This window comes from Andrographis paniculata, unplaced genomic scaffold (assembly GCF_009805555.1).
Source record: "Andrographis paniculata isolate CXL003 unplaced genomic scaffold, ASM980555v1 Contig55END, whole genome shotgun sequence".
In the NCBI taxonomy this organism is placed as follows: domain Eukaryota; kingdom Viridiplantae; phylum Streptophyta; class Magnoliopsida; order Lamiales; family Acanthaceae; genus Andrographis; species Andrographis paniculata.
In genome coordinates, this window is record NW_026137590.1 from 4722955 (window position 1) to 4738432 (window position 15478).

At 41.8% G+C, this 15478-nt stretch overlaps 1 protein-coding gene across 1 annotated transcript; it reads left to right on the forward strand.

The window, feature by feature from the left end:
- Window positions 1-3955: 3955 nt before the first annotated feature.
- Window positions 3956-4645, forward strand: LOC127256251 (uncharacterized). The gene is made up of 2 exons (XM_051282156.1): window positions 3956-4324; window positions 4424-4645. Exons 1-2 carry the CDS (start codon window positions 3956-3958, stop codon window positions 4643-4645), a joined length of 591 nt encoding a protein of 196 aa, XP_051138113.1.
- Window positions 4646-15478: the final 10833 nt, after the last annotated feature.

A 15478-nucleotide genomic window follows, 5' to 3' on the forward strand; every position in this document is an offset into this window, starting at 1 on the left:
GAAGAAATAAAAGGGATGCCATACTGTAAGTGGCATAATTCTTTTACGCATTACACTAATCAATGTACGCATTTCCGAAAGGAAATACAGAAGGCTATCAAAGCAGGGAGATTCAAGTATGTAACAATGGGAGTGGAGCACCAGCCGTTCCCAAAGGTGACTACTGTTGTGATCTCTCTGTGCTCTTCACAAGATACGCAAAGTGATGATGAAGAAAATACCAAGCGAAAGGAGCGTAAGCCCAAAGAGCGGGAACATGATCAGGAAGACAAGTTCAAAGTTTGCGAAACCAGAGTGGTAGAGAAATGGGATAAAGAAGATGGATCATTCGAAGTGTAATTAAAGGATAAAGCTGTAGTACGAGATCGACCAATGCGCAAAACACAGCCAGTCCATGACAAATGGAGTCAGAACAGAAAGCCTCTGCCAATACACACAGATCCCCAGTTTCCAGGTATGAATCGTACACAAATCTGTAATGCTAAGCGCAGGTATGCGGCTCGACATGTAAAGCGAACAGACAAAGGGAAAGAGAAGAAGGTGTCGTCACCAAAAGGAAAACCTCGAGCGACCGACTACAAGAGTACTGGCAGATTGAAAAGCCTATCAAGAAGGCCAGGTGCTTTCGGTGTCAGTTCTGCAGACGGATCAACATTGATCCTGAAATAGGAGATGCCGAGGAAGAGACTCCTGAGATAATCTTTGGGTCATTTGCTCCAGAATAAACAAAAGTCTTGCGCAGCAAGATAGTGAAGATTGATAAAGCCGGGTTCGAAGTCAGGATGACGGATATGCGATGGTTCGAGGAAGAACAAGAGCCCATCTGGGCAAAGTTGGAAGAAAAAGAACCAGAGTGGGCGGCGATGACTGGCAGACCCCACCTATGGTTTTTCCGCTTATACCAGAAGGAGCAATCCCACACTTGAAACTATTGTATGTTAACGCTCACATTTGTGGTAAGCCGATTAACAAGGTTTTCATTGATAATGGGGCCGTCTTCAACGTCATGCCTCTTAAAACTCTGAGAAAATTGGGCAAAGGGATTGGTGACCTGTCTCTAGTAGATATCGAGATGACAAGCTTCATGGGACAACAAACCAAACCAGAAGGGATGATGGTGGCACCCACTGAAGCCGGACCAAAGGTGATTTCAACAGTATTCTTCGTGGTAGATGCCAACACTACTTATTCGGTCTTGTTGGGGCGAGACTGGATTCACGCTTCCATATGCACGCCTTCTTCTTTTTATCAACAGATCATGTTTTGGGAAAGAGATTAGGTATTCACCATGGAAGCCAGCACCAATCCGTTCGGCTCCATAGAAGGTGTGGAAGAGTCGGTGCTTTATTCAGAGTATGTACCGCCGATTTCACGGACAACTGTGGTAGACGAATATCCCTGGAAGGGCTGTAGGCTCACTGTGCAGGGTTATGTGTTTCATTAGAAACATTATTCTATTTTATGGCTCTGTCGTTAGCCAAAAAAACTTTTTCATTTATTTAAGTTTAATTATGGAAGAAATAAGTAAATGTGATAAGCTGATTAGACAGTTTTATTTAAACCAATTAATGGTTAGGTTACATAATAGGGAAGGTTCCAACAATAATGTTGGCGAGGGAGAAGGTTTTCGCTGGCCTGATCTCTTGGAAAAGACAGAACCTTCCTTGTCGACTCAGGATCCTCTCATTGAGTATAATGTAGGAACCGAACAGATACCTAAAATGGTCAGGGTAAGTGGTTTGTTGCCTAAGAACCAACATGAGCAAATGGTAGCGTTAATTCGGGACCATATGGAGTGTCTGGCATGGGATTACTCCGAGATGCCCGGATTGGCGCACAATTTGATAGAACAAAGGTTGCCTATTAAGAAAGGGTTTAAGCCGTATAAGCAACCACCAAGGAAAGAGTCCAGAATTGATGCCCCAGATCAAAGAAGAAATTGAGAAACTGTTGAAGGTGGGATTCATTCGACCATGTCGGTATACGGAATGGTTAGCCAATATTGTTCTGGTAACCAAGAAAAATGGAAAGATTCGAAACTGCATTGATTTCAGAGATCGCAATCTAGCCACTTCAAAAGATGAGTATGTGATGCCCATAGCTGACATGTTGATCGACTCGGCAGCAGAGCATCGAATTTTAAGTTTGATTGATGGATATGCAGAGTATAATCAAATTTCATTAGCGGAAGAAGATATACCAAAAACCGCGTTCAGATGCCTAGGAGCTTTGGGAATCTACGAGTGGACGGTTATGCCATTCGATTTAAAGAATGCTGGAGCAACTTACCAACGGGCAATGAATACCATCTTTCATGACCTGATCGGGCAGTCAATGGAGGTATACATCGATGATGTGATCATTAAGTCTACTGACTTTGACACACATCTATTTGATTTAAAAATGCTTTTTTACGGATGAAGCAGTACAACCTGAAAATGAACCCAACGAAATGTGCCTTTGGAGTTTCGGAAGGGAATTTCCTGGGGTTTTTAGTGCATGAAAAGGGATAAAAGTTGATGCAAACAAAGCCAAGGCTGTTTTGACAATGGGACCACCTCGGTCGGTCAAAGAAGTGCAATGTTTGTTGGGAAAGGTAAATTACCTAAGGCATTTTATATCAAATGCTGCAGGGAAGTTAAAACCTATCACAAAGTTGCTACGGAATAAGGCAACCGATTTATCTTGGGGTCAGGAGCAGCAAAAGGCATTAGAAGAAATCAACCAGACATTAACCAAACCACCTGTGTTGGTTCCCCCAAAAGGAGATCGACCTCTCTGATTGTATGTTGCAAACAGTTTCGATGTGGTAAGTAGTTTGCTGGCGCAAGAATGGGAAGATGGTAAAGAAAGGGCTATTTATTATTAAGTAAAACTCTGAAAGGACCAGAGTTAAATTATCTTATGCCCAAGAAAATGTGCTATTCTTTAGTTTTTGCGTGTACTCGGCTGGAGCATTATATTCTGCCAAGAGAAACCGAGGTGGTTTCTAAAATGGATCTGATCAGATTAATTCTGCACAGACCAACCATGCAGGGAAGATTAATAAAATGGGCCATCAAATTGGCTCCTTTCGCGCTGCAACATCGACCTATCAAAGCGGTAAAAGGGCAGGTTGTAGCTGACTTGTTGGCTGAATTTGTAGACGATGAATCATTGGAAAACAAAGTAGTGCTGTATATAGGCACCAGTCCTTGGAAAATGTTTTTTGATGGTTCACGTTCAAAAGGAAAGTCAAGAGCAGGGGTGATACTAGAAGGACCAGAAGCCAGTAAAATTAGTTTGGAGCTTCAAATGGAAGAGATGACTCATAACTCTGCGGAATACGAAGCACTGATTTTGGGTTTGGAATCACTTATCGCTAAAGGAGTACAATCGGTCCTAATTTGTGGAGATTCTCAACTTGTCATCAATCAAGTGTTAAAATGGTACGCTTGTAATTATCCTCATCTACGTCGATACCGAGATTTGGTATATCATCTGTTATACAACATTGCGGAGGTAGTTTTTGAGGATGTACCAAGAACAGAGAATCGGTTGGCGGATAATTTGGCTCAGAATGCCTGCCAACAAATGATCGGGAGCATCGATTCTGGGACTGATTGGAGAACAAAAATTATGGTGTATTTGGAATCACCAAGTTTTGTGACTCCTGTGGGCATTTGATTGAAAGCCTTACGTTTTCCAGCTTATTGAAGGGGTTCTGTATAAAAGAACCTTTGAAGGAGTTTTATTGAGGTGTTTGGGGCCGAAAGAATCCATCAAAGTAATGGAAGAGGTTCATGATGGAATTTGTGGGGCGCACCGAGCAGGATTAAATATGCGATGGGCTATTCATTGTATTGGATTCTATTGACCAAAGATTTTTTACGATTGCATCAGATTTGCTAAAGGATATCAGGAATGCCAGAGGCATGGTCCACTAAATCATCTGCCAACTTAAGAACTGCAGGCAATGGTTAAGCCATGGCCATTCAGAGCTTGGGCGTTGGATGTAATAGGGAAAATTCATCCGACGTCGTCAAAACAACATTCATTCATTCTGGTAGCAACTGATTATTTCACCAAATGGGTAGAGGCAGTCCCTTTGAAGAATGCGACGCAAAAAGAGGTGATTGAGTTCGTGCTTAATCACATCGTCTATCGGTTTGGGATTCCGCACACTCTTACAACCGATCAAGGGTTGAAGTTTACTGGGGAGAAATCTGTTGAATTTTTAGACGAATTTAACATCAAATTGCATCACTCTTCACCATATTACCCACAGGCTAATGGGTTGGCCGAAGCAGCAAATAAGATTGTCATCGGTATCATTCGAAAAATGGTAGAAGAAAATCCAAGGAAATGACACACATTGTTGTCTCAGGCGTTGTGGGCCCACCGAAATAGTAGAAATACGTCTACTGGATTTTTCCCATACCAGTTAACATTCGGGCAAGATGCTGTTTTGCCGGCAGAATTTGTTGTGTCTTCACCCAGAGTGGCTAGTACAACAGCATGTATTGATGAGGCATATGCACAAAGGATGTGGCAACAACTGGAGGAGGTGGACACAGATCGTTTGAATGCTTTGGATCAAGTGGTTAGACAGAGCGAGATTAGAGAAAAATATTATGGAAAAAGAGTGTCCCCAAGGTTTACATAAGGAGATTTGGTCTGGAAAATAATTCTGCCTACGTATAAGAAGGTGGACCAATTAGGGAAATGGTCCCCCAATTGGGAAGGTCCTTTCATCATTCATAAAGTGATTGAGAATGGAGCTTTTATTATCGTAAATCAAGAAGGAAAGCTGGTACATGAGAATATTAATGCTAAGTATCTGAAAAGGTATTACCCTGCCTTTTTAGAACATTGTCATTAGTTCTTATTATAAAATCTAGGAACCCCTCAAAGGGTTCGAACCTATTAGAAAAGAGTTCTCTAATCATCAGAAGAATAGTTGTCTTCTGGTTCAGAGGTTTCATCCCAACTCGCAGAAACCATTTCAGGTTCTTCATCCAAGAGGTCGTCCAAATCAAGGCGGTAGCGATCCCACTGATCCTGCATTTCTTGAAGATCTTGTTTGGTGCGGACCTTCATATCTTGCAGAGATTGATTCTCTCGTTCAACAAGGACGCACAGTCTGGAAAGTGTTGATCTTTTCTGATGAAAAATGTTGTTCCAGCTTAGGTCTGGAAGGATTGCCGATACATGATGATCTATCATGTCCAGATGATGATCAAGGTCAGATATGCGGGTGAGTATATCGGTAAGGGGTTCATATCCAGTGGATATACGCTCCATCAATCGGATCGTACGATGTATAGTTCTCCCGCCTCTGCCGGAGAACCTAAATTTAAAGTCCAGTTGTTTTAGCACTTGTATCAGGTCTTCAGTATGATGACCTATGGGGTGTTTTCCTACTAGGAATGGTTGCAAAGAACTTTGCCAGTTGGACGAAGGGACGCAAATGCGAGGAGAAACCATTTTGAGTGATGATGTGGGTGTGCTGATGATATTTGCAGTGAGAGGTATGGAGTTTATATAGGTGTTGTGATGTTTAATTTGTGGTTTATTAAATGTGCAAAAAATATGGATCTTTGTTTTGATGTCTGACTTAGTAAAAACGCAAAAAACATAGGATCTTTGTTCTGAAAATAGAGTATATAGATTAAGTTTGGAACTCTGTACAAATTATATCAGGGTTACAGAAGAAAGCAGGGCCTTAAGGGCAGTTTGGAGATCGGTCCATTTTAGTTCCGACTTTGTGGCCCGCCGACGCTGATAGGCTTCTTCGTGTCCCCGAACAAGTCGCATTCGTATGGTTGCTTGGAGTTTTTCGCAGAGATTCATCTAGGTCTGACAATGTGCCTCCACCAGGCGACTCCCGTCCTGGATGCTGTCATCCAGGGACTCTAGTTGATCATGAAGGCGTTTGAGTTCTTCTGTTTTTTTAGAAATCTCAGCTGCCAGCATGTGTCGCGCTTGTCGGAGTTCTTCCAGCGTAGCCTTGGCAAGATTAAGGTCTTGATTGACCTTCTTCAAGGTTATCTCAAGACTAGCTGGATCAGCGGTCGGTTGAGATGTTGTGGCCTCGGATGATGGAGGTTGGATCAAAGGCAGTTCGGCTCGAAGTTCGGTGATCCTTGCCATCATCCGATCAAGGACGGGAGGAGCTTCCGACTCTAATGAAGGCTGCACCAACAAATCTATCGCAACCTGAACTAAAGCCTCAAGGTCGGCTAGACTCAGGTCAGCAAAGTCGGAAGGTTCACTCGGGCCAAAGCGTTCATCTCTTGGGCAGCCTGAGGCAAATGGAAAATGTTAAGTCAGAGAGACATGGTGAACTCATTACAATATAAGGATAAAGTTTACCTGATTTAAGGCGGCCATGGCTTCAGAAGGGGCCATGAATCGGAACGTCGTGGAAGCACCATGGCAAGTTGTCGGGCCAGCAACCGATTCTTCTCCCGGTTGAAGACGGTGAGTGACGTCCAGCTCCATCCCCTAAACAAAGAAAGTTAAGCAAGGAAGAAGGGGAGAAAGTTAGAAAATGGATGGGAGTGAACACTAACCGAACCCCTTGGGACAAAATTGACTGAAGCCTCGCCCGACTTCGAGGAGCAAATCTCCTCTATGTCGTGAGGCGGGGGGATCGGTTGGACTGGTTGAGGAGCAATAGGAGGAACCTCACCAAGAGGCTGAGCGGCTGGTTGTAAGGGTAGCGCGGCGGCAGCTTGGTTGGGTGGTGCCATGACTGGGTCGGGTAATTCTGCGACCTGGTCGGGTTCGGACACCACCGCAATTGCATCAGGTTCCTAGTTGGAATATTATACAAGAGTTAGAGGTTTATAAAAGAATAATATGGAAAGATCCTGGCAGTTACCTGTGATGGTTCCGCAACCTGGTCGGGGAAGGCGACGGGTTGGTCGGGTATCGCTGGTCAGTCACTTGTAGTGGTAGGAAAGCAGGTGGAGGCGAAATTGTAGGAGAAATTGGCCTCCCCGCCGATTCCTCCGGTCGGTGTACCTACAGTAAGAGAGTTGAAGTTAATGGTTGAAGTAAGTATTTTCTTTTTTTTTTTAGGAGCATTAGGAAATACTTACCTCAGCTTGCAGAGGGGTCAGTTGTGCGATGGTCGGTTGACCATCTATCGGGAGGTTTTCTGGAAGATCGACCGGTTGAGCAGTTCGTTGTTCGGCTGGGATCGTTGGTGCAGCTAACGGCTGATTGGCAGTCGGTTGGTTTGTGGTTGGGACCACGGTCGGTTAGTTTGTGGTCCGGACCGCGGTCGGTTGGTTTGCGGCCGGCACCATAGTTGTTTGGTGTGTGGTCGGCAGTGCGGTTGACTGGGAAGAAGTCAGATTGATGGGTGATTGCGCCGCAGTCGGTTGAGACATGATCGGTTGATCCTCAGTCGGGTGAGAGATAGATGGGGCAGTGGTTGGCAGCAATGAAGGGTCCTCTTGAATAGAAGTTGTTTAAGTTAAGAAGAGTTTGCAAGGAAAATGAAATATGGAAGGAAAAAGACTTACCAAATTGTTTCCTGAAGTATGTTGGCATCCCGCTGGTATCCACTGGCAGAGATACCAGGTACTCCTCGATGACCCGCCTATCAATTACAGGGGAGGCCTTCTGCTTCTGTTTCTTTGCTCCGGATCCGCCTACGGCAGGCGCCTGCCTTTTTCTTCTCGGGGCAGCAGCCGATCGAGGTGAACCCAGCATCAAGATTGGGGGTGGGGCAAGTTTCCCAACCAATTTATTAGTCGGGGGAGCAATCACAGACCAGGTAGCCGACCACCAGGCAGGAAATGCCTTGGTCGCCGAAGGTTTTAAGCAGAAAGGCAAATACGAATTAGAGGTGATATAGTCGGTGAGTTGGGAAATGTGGGTCGGGGTGAGCTTGGGAATTACCAGCCCTTCTGGGCTTTGGGGTATAAGGTGCGGTCGGGCTAGTGGTCCCGGTATGCCCTGATAGCAACCGAACTGTCGGGCCAAAAATTGTGGTTGATAATTGAAAGTGTAAAATAATCTGCGGTTTTTCTTGTCCGACCTCTTACTGGAAAATAAAGATCGGGGTTTCATAGCGGAGTCCCATGAGAAGGGATAGATCGGATGAGGAAGAGGATTGGGATGAGTTTTGAAATAAGATGTGTCGGGGTGAAGCCAAAAAAGATCGGTCGAATATTGTATAAGGGTTTCATAGACATAGAAACGGGAATTTCTACGGTCTTAAGTCAATATTTGGGCGATAGCAGGGTCGGATGGATAAAGATAAGAGGAATTAGGAGTTAATCTGGCCAAGGCATAACCTATAGACCTGTAAGGGTTTGGGGCGATAGGAAGTCGGCCAAAGAAAGCAGTGGGGAAGTAAAGACGGAGCCACAATTCCAAGAACCAAAACGGTCCCGAAGCGGCTGTATCCACCTTTTTGGTATCGGTCAGACGGATGCTCACTCGAGCTAACCCCTCAAAAAGGTTAGCCAATAAAAGGGTTCCTCATGAGAAAAATTGGCCGCTGGCCAGTTGAATGGCTAGGTCGACCTGGGAAGAGAGGACGAGTTTGGAAGGGGAAAGAATGATGTATCTGTAAAGAGAGAAGAAATTCAACCAAGACATTCACCTTTGAATTTACATAAAAGATTACGAAGGGGGAGAAAGTACCTGCACAACGAAAAAATGAGAAATGTTGTGTGCTCGAATTCAGACACAAAGGTACCTTTCTTACCCAGATATTTGTTGACAAAGCTGGTCCAGCTTCTTTCTATCTCAGGGAGTTTGGCAAGGACCCAACCGGCGTGATTAGGCGAAGGCTCATGACCCTCAAAGGAGACCAGAACGGGATCATCACCCACTATAGGTAAGTGGGCAATGATAGCCACCTCCATCAAGGTTGGGCCAATAGGGCCAGTGGGGAGAAGGAAGACGCCCATCTGGGAGTGCTAGAAGGCCACCATTGCTAGTAAGGCCTTGTCGTGAAGGTGAAGGGGCTGAGCTGAGAGGAAGATAGCTTTGTCAATGCCTTGCCTCTTCCATTGTTCTTCAAAATATGGGAGCAGTCTCGTATGCCATTTGCGATACGCATCTTTTGGATCAGTAAGGTGAGTTCTGATGTTGTCTCAGAGACGTTCCGGTTTGAACGCGGCATCATTGACAATTATCGGAGAAATCTGAGAGATGACGGATTTCATACGATCATTATCTTTGTAGTACAGTAAGGGCGAATGGTAGGGGTAAGGACCCTCGAAGCCACGGAAGGCACTAATGGGTCAGCCCTATCAAAAGGAAGAGCAAGGACATATTGGTTAGTCATTTGAGCAGGAGTTGCAGAGGACGAAGAAACAGAGATTCTTGGAAATTGATCGCTTGGAAAGGGAGAAGAATTTCAAGATTTTGAGAGCGTGAGTATGGTTGGGTAAGAGAAGGGTTTTTCATAAACCCTGCGATGTGACATAACACAGTGTAATGATAGCACTGTGCTACAAACCCCTAAACGTCGCATCTCACGCAGTTCAAGGAGTGACGTTTAGGAGTTGGGCGGGAGGAGGCAAAATGTTAAGCACAAAAAAAAAAACGATGGGTAGGTTTTTCGAGAATGGACCTATCAAATTAGGTTAAGGAGTGATGCAGAGTTTAATGGGCTTGTTAATAGTAATAGGATCTTAAAAAAAGAATCCGAATATAAGTCCGAGCTCGGTTAAGGAAAAGGCTTCCTCGGGAGAAAACAGAGATCGGACAGGATAAGGTCGGTCACAGAAGTCGGGCACAGAGATCGGGTGTGATAAGGTCGGGCCTGGAGCTTGGGCGTGATAAGGTCGGGCACAGAGATCAGACATGATAAGGTCGGGTGCAGAGATCGGGCATGATAAGGTCGGGCACTGAGGTCGGATGTGATCAGGTCGGGTACGGAGATCGGACATGATAAGGTCGGGCGTTAAGATCGGACGTGGTAAGGTTAGACACGAAGGGCGGACTTGATAAGGTCAGTGATGACTCCAAATATGAGCATATTCTTAGCTTGACAAAAATATATATTGCTCGAAACTCTGTATAAAAACCATCAAAATAATTTGTAAACGGCATACATTATTGATCTATATCGCTTGGCATGATCCAGAATCCATTGTTGAGATTATTAATGATTTTTGCCCCTTTAAGGGGTAGTCTAGTACCAGAAAAGCTAAGGCAGACGCCACAAGCGACAGCCACCTTCGCTCACAAGCGCCCAGAAAATGCCTTGAAAATACTAAGGCATGAGAGGCAAGCGACAGCCTTCACCGGCTGCAAGCGACAACCTCTCCCGCTTACAAGCGACGGCCTAGACACCCACCTCTGCAGATCAAGTCCAGATTTCAACTAAGTATTCCAACTGCAGCGGTACAGCCATTCTATTTCCAGCCAGCATAAGCGAGCCTAGCTGCGCTGATGCCCTCCTACCAGCAAGCGAGGAAGATCTGTGCCCTTAGCCTTCAACGCAAGCAAAACGGGCACCCTGGGAGTTATGGCCAGCAACTGTTTCAACAGAATAACTGCCAGTAACCGCCCAACTGCCCAGCGGTTTGAACCGTCCAGCAACTGCTTGTAACCGTCCCTTTTGCACCTGCTATAAATAGGGCCAGATATGTTTATGTAAAGAATCGAATTTTTGGTGATTTCTGCATACTTTAGCATTTGTCGTCTTCCTGTTTCAGAGAGCTCCAACCCTGTAAGGGAGTTCTCCACAGGAATGGCCAAGGGAGTAGGGGTTCTCCCCTCTCCCTTGGTCACGTCTTTATTGCTTTCTTAGATTAGATTACTGCTTTCGTTTACAGCTTTGTAGTTCTAATCTTTCATGCTTTCGTAGTATATAAAGGAATGTCACTCACTTCTTTAAACTAATTCTTTCACATTGTTCCACGCTTATATAAATAAAATTTAGAGAATTTCATTTCACTGGTTTAGAACGAGAGAAGAATTGATTATCTAAGCCTTGTTATGCGCCAAAAGCGGTCTCAAGGTAGTTCAATGTAGTTAAGTACGCGGGAGCCTTGTCGACCTGCTTAACTACTGTGTTAAATTCGATTTTGATTAAATAGTAGTAATATCAGGGGGTAAAGCCACTAATGAGGCAGAAATTGGGAAAATTAATGGGACATATGCGGGGGTCTATTAGGTCACAGAGATTCCTAATGACAGTAGGGTTTCTTTCTTATAATGTCTTAATTTTGGGTGTCATTGAAGTCTTGTTGTAAATCCCCCCCAGGTCAAAATTCCATTGTTATGAGTTCTTTACAATTTAGTTTATATAATTACAACATCTTCCTCCCATCATTTCCATAATATACATATACTCTTTCGATAACACACTTACATCATTCGCTCACTACATCCAGGAACATCTATCCATTTAGTAACGCACAGATCAGACACAACACCTCTCCTTAACTCTAATTTGCTCCTATACATATATATATATATATAATGTGCCGCTCGCTCATGCCCCGATCATCTGGTAACCGCGATTCATCCATGTCCCGCTCATCTGGTCCCCACTTCCACTCATGTCCCGATCATTTGGTTACCACTGGCACTCCACCTCTCGCCTTCGCTTCGCTCGCTTCCGCTCACTTCCTCTTTATTGATTTATTTACCGCTTTCAATAGTTAAACTTCGGATCCGCTGCAAACGGATCCTTTCTTGCATTTTTCGTCGCTTTCTTCAAGATTTTCACCTTTGAAATTCATGACTTAAAATCCTTGTGTTCGACCTGGAAACTCACCAGTAAAAAGAGTATAAATAATTGTGAGAACTACTCAGGGTCTACAACCACACAATTGCTATATCTTATCGCTTTTCTATAAAATCCTACTCATTGATTTTCGAATAAAATTCCCTGTGAATTTGTATAAAAATTGCTGGAAACGAAATTTTAGTTATCAGTCAGGCACTGAGGTCAGGCGTGATCAGGTCGGACTCGGAGGTCAGGTGCGATAAGGTCGGGCACTGAGGTCGGATGTGATCAGGTCGGGTATGGAGATCGGACGTGATAAGGTCGGGCGTTAAGATCGGATGTGCTAAGGTCGGGCGCGAAGGTCGGATGTGATAAGGTCGGGCATTGAGGTTGGGCGTGATCAGGTCGGGCACGGAGGTCAGACATAATAAGGTCGGGTGCAGAGATTGGGCGTGATAAGGTCGGACGCGGAAGACAAACCTGATAAGATCGGGCGTTATATAGGTCGGGTGAAATGAGGTCAGACAAGTGGAAGACAGATAAGAGGAGACGGAGCAGCAGATGTGCAGGTCGGGTGAAAAAGCAGTTTTCGGACGGTTGAATGAAGTTTCAACCGATGAGCGGATACGAAGGCACGACTTGGTAGTTGCAGTTGATATGAGTTTTAAATAGGTCTGTTCGGGACCTAAGAAACCATCTTCAATCGACATCAAATTCAAAAGAATTGCTTTTGGGGATAACCACTTTATTTTTCCAGTCTGTAGTATTTAGTTTCCTATTTTATTTATGTATCCTACAGTGTCTAGAGATTCTTAATCTCAGGCATTTATTTTATCAAATTTGAAGATAATTTTTATTTTCGAATTTTACTTTTTATTGTTGAAAAATCGCATCAACAAATTTAAAATGAATGACTAAAGTGTTTCTTTATTATTTTTTAATGTGAAGTATAACAATCGTGTTAATAATATATAATATTATAATATATTTTCTTTTTGTCTCGGAAGAAGAGTATTGTTTGCTTTTTACAAGTAAATTTTTAAATATTAATGTTATATTGGTATATAGTACAAATCAATATAGAAAAAAAAACAAGAGACAAAATTATATCCATTAGTATTATGTAACATAAAAGCAATAGTATTTATGAAATAAATTGTAAGTTATAAGAATATTTATTATGTTAAATAGATAGTACAATTACTAAATTAAAAAATGACACTCTTGTTTTGAAACGAACAAAAATGAAAAATAACACTCTTCTTTCTAAACCGAGGAAGTATTAAATTATTAACTTTTTTATAAAATATATATATATATATTATATATTGAAAATTTTATTAAAAAAAATAAAAATGATTTGAACGAACATACAATCCACGTAAATAATAATTGCAAATAAACCTATAGCATTTTTGTCTTTTATTTGATCTATTCAGAAATTTGAAATTTGGTTGAGGTATAGAATGAGCTACAATGTATTTGAAAATTTTATGTTAAGTAATTTAGCTTCTGTTTGATTTTGATTAAATTTGACTTTTGTAATTATTGTTTATTTACGCAGTATTTTAATATAATAGTTTATAAAAAAAATAATATATTTTTATGTAAATCGGTTTAAGTTAAATAATATTAATTTTAGTTCGTGTACAAAATAAAATAATTATTTCTATTTATATTTATATGTATCGTTTGTTATTTTATAGTAAGATTTTTTAAGAAATTCTCTTTTTGAAAATTTTAAAAAATAAATAATGATTAAATATTTAATTTATTTTTAAAACTGAATTATGGTGAGTGAGAAATATATAAGATGATTATTCATAATATGTAATTATGTGTTGAACCGAGTCAGTGTGCTCACATGTCGGATAAAGAATTTCGGAAGAACTCTATTCACATTAAATGAATAATACATATCTTATAATTGATTTTCATACATAATATTTGATATCATATCTAGTGCATATGATTCTTGATATAGTTATTATCTAGATTATCGATAAGCATACAAACTCTCATATCTTCCCTCTTCCGACTAATATACTCTCTCACAATTCGTCAGGTCTCTTGCTAGCGGTACTATTTCGAGAGGATATAAGTTGTTTTACCAACAGCCACCATTCTCTAATGAAAAATCAATTTCTCTTTATGAATGAAATCGCAAAAGCTCTGCCTACTCTGATGAACACAGTCTCCACCAGTAAAGCAGTCAATTCCGTTGCTGACGGACGCAACGCTGTCGCCAAAGGGGTCGACGGTTTCTCTAACAACTTTGTCTCTCTTGATGCCAATACTTTCAAGTATGCTCCTACCTCAAACCAGATGTTCATGGGACAAAAATTGGCTTCCCTTATCATGTCGGAGAAGCCATCTAAACTCCATGGAACAGACCTCAAGACCTGGTAACATAAGATGTTGCTCTATATGACAATGCTAGGGCTAGGCAACTTCCTGACGGAAGATCCCTCGACGAATGACGAAGAGGACACACTATTTTCTAGACAAGGTGTCTACGACCAATGGAGACAAGGAAAATTTCTATGTTTAAATTTGATGTTGAATGGTCATTCTGATTCCTTGTACTTTGTATATGAAAATATAAAGACTGCTAAAGATCTTTGACGATAAGACCAACTTAGTGAAGCGGGGCAACTTTTTGAGAAAGAGAAAAGACCGAACTAAGGATGAAGACGGAAAAAGAAAAACACCCAATTTTTTTGAAAACTGTTACAATTGTGACAAGCCCAGACACATGAGCAGCTAGTGCAAAATGGCCAAGATAAAGGGCAAAGCGAGTTCACTCTTCATAGAAAGGAAGGAGGACAACGATCGGGTGAACAATCTCAACGTTGTCGTCTTCGAAGCCTTGCACGTTAAAAATCCTCATGAATAATTTTTCGACACGAGGGCTACCTTTCACATAGCCGCAGACAAGATTTACTTCGCCTTCTACAGGCTTTTAAAGGGAAAAAAAGTTGCACATGGGCAACCAAGAATGGTCAGACGTTGCTAGAACTAGAAACATGGTGCTCAGACTCACAAATGAAAAAAATTGACACTGAAGGACATGCTACATGTCACGGATATCTACAAGAATTTAGTTTTCAGTTCATTACTAGTAAATCAAGATTTGTATTGTCTAAGTACGAAGTGTTCCTAGGTGAAGGATATCTTACCGATGGACTCTTACTTGCTTGAATCATGTAATATATGACAGTGGTGATTAGGACATAAAAGTCCCATACATAAATTAATAAGTTTGAACTTATTAAAAAAATGAATTTCGATAACGGTTGAAATTGTGAGGTTTTTGTTGAAGAAAAAGTCAACAAAACAACATTCCCGAGTGTAGAAAGAAACACTATACCTTTAGATCAAATTCACTCTTATGTATGACTCAATGTCTATTTAAACTAGAGAGGAAAATGGTACTTCATTATATTCATAGATGAATGTACTCGATAGTGCTATCTCTACTTACTAATAAGCATAGATAAATCTCTTGAAATGTTTAAGAACTTCAAGAATGAAGTTGAGAATCAACGTGGAGTTTAAATCAAAGTAATTAGAATTGAATAGAGTGGCTAATACATTGGTTGCAATTAACGGTATTGTAGGATTCAACAATCAAATATTGAAGGATATGATGAATGTCTTAGTGATAAGTTCTTGATTATCACAGAACATGTGGGGGAAGCGTTCTAATAGCATCACATATCGAATAAGATTCTCCTAAAGAGTAAGAATGTAACTCCTTACGACTTATGGAAAGGCTACAAGCCTTTA

Bases quoted from the DNA above. Each gene is read 5' to 3' on its own strand.
- LOC127256251 (XM_051282156.1), top strand. From the start codon at position 3,956: ATGGTTAAGCCATGGCCATTCAGAGCTTGGGCGTTGGATGTAATAGGG. The intron at 4,325-4,423 runs GTAGAAGAAAAT...TTCCCATACCAG, and splicing joins TCGGTATCATTCGAAAAATG to TTAACATTCGGGCAAGATGC.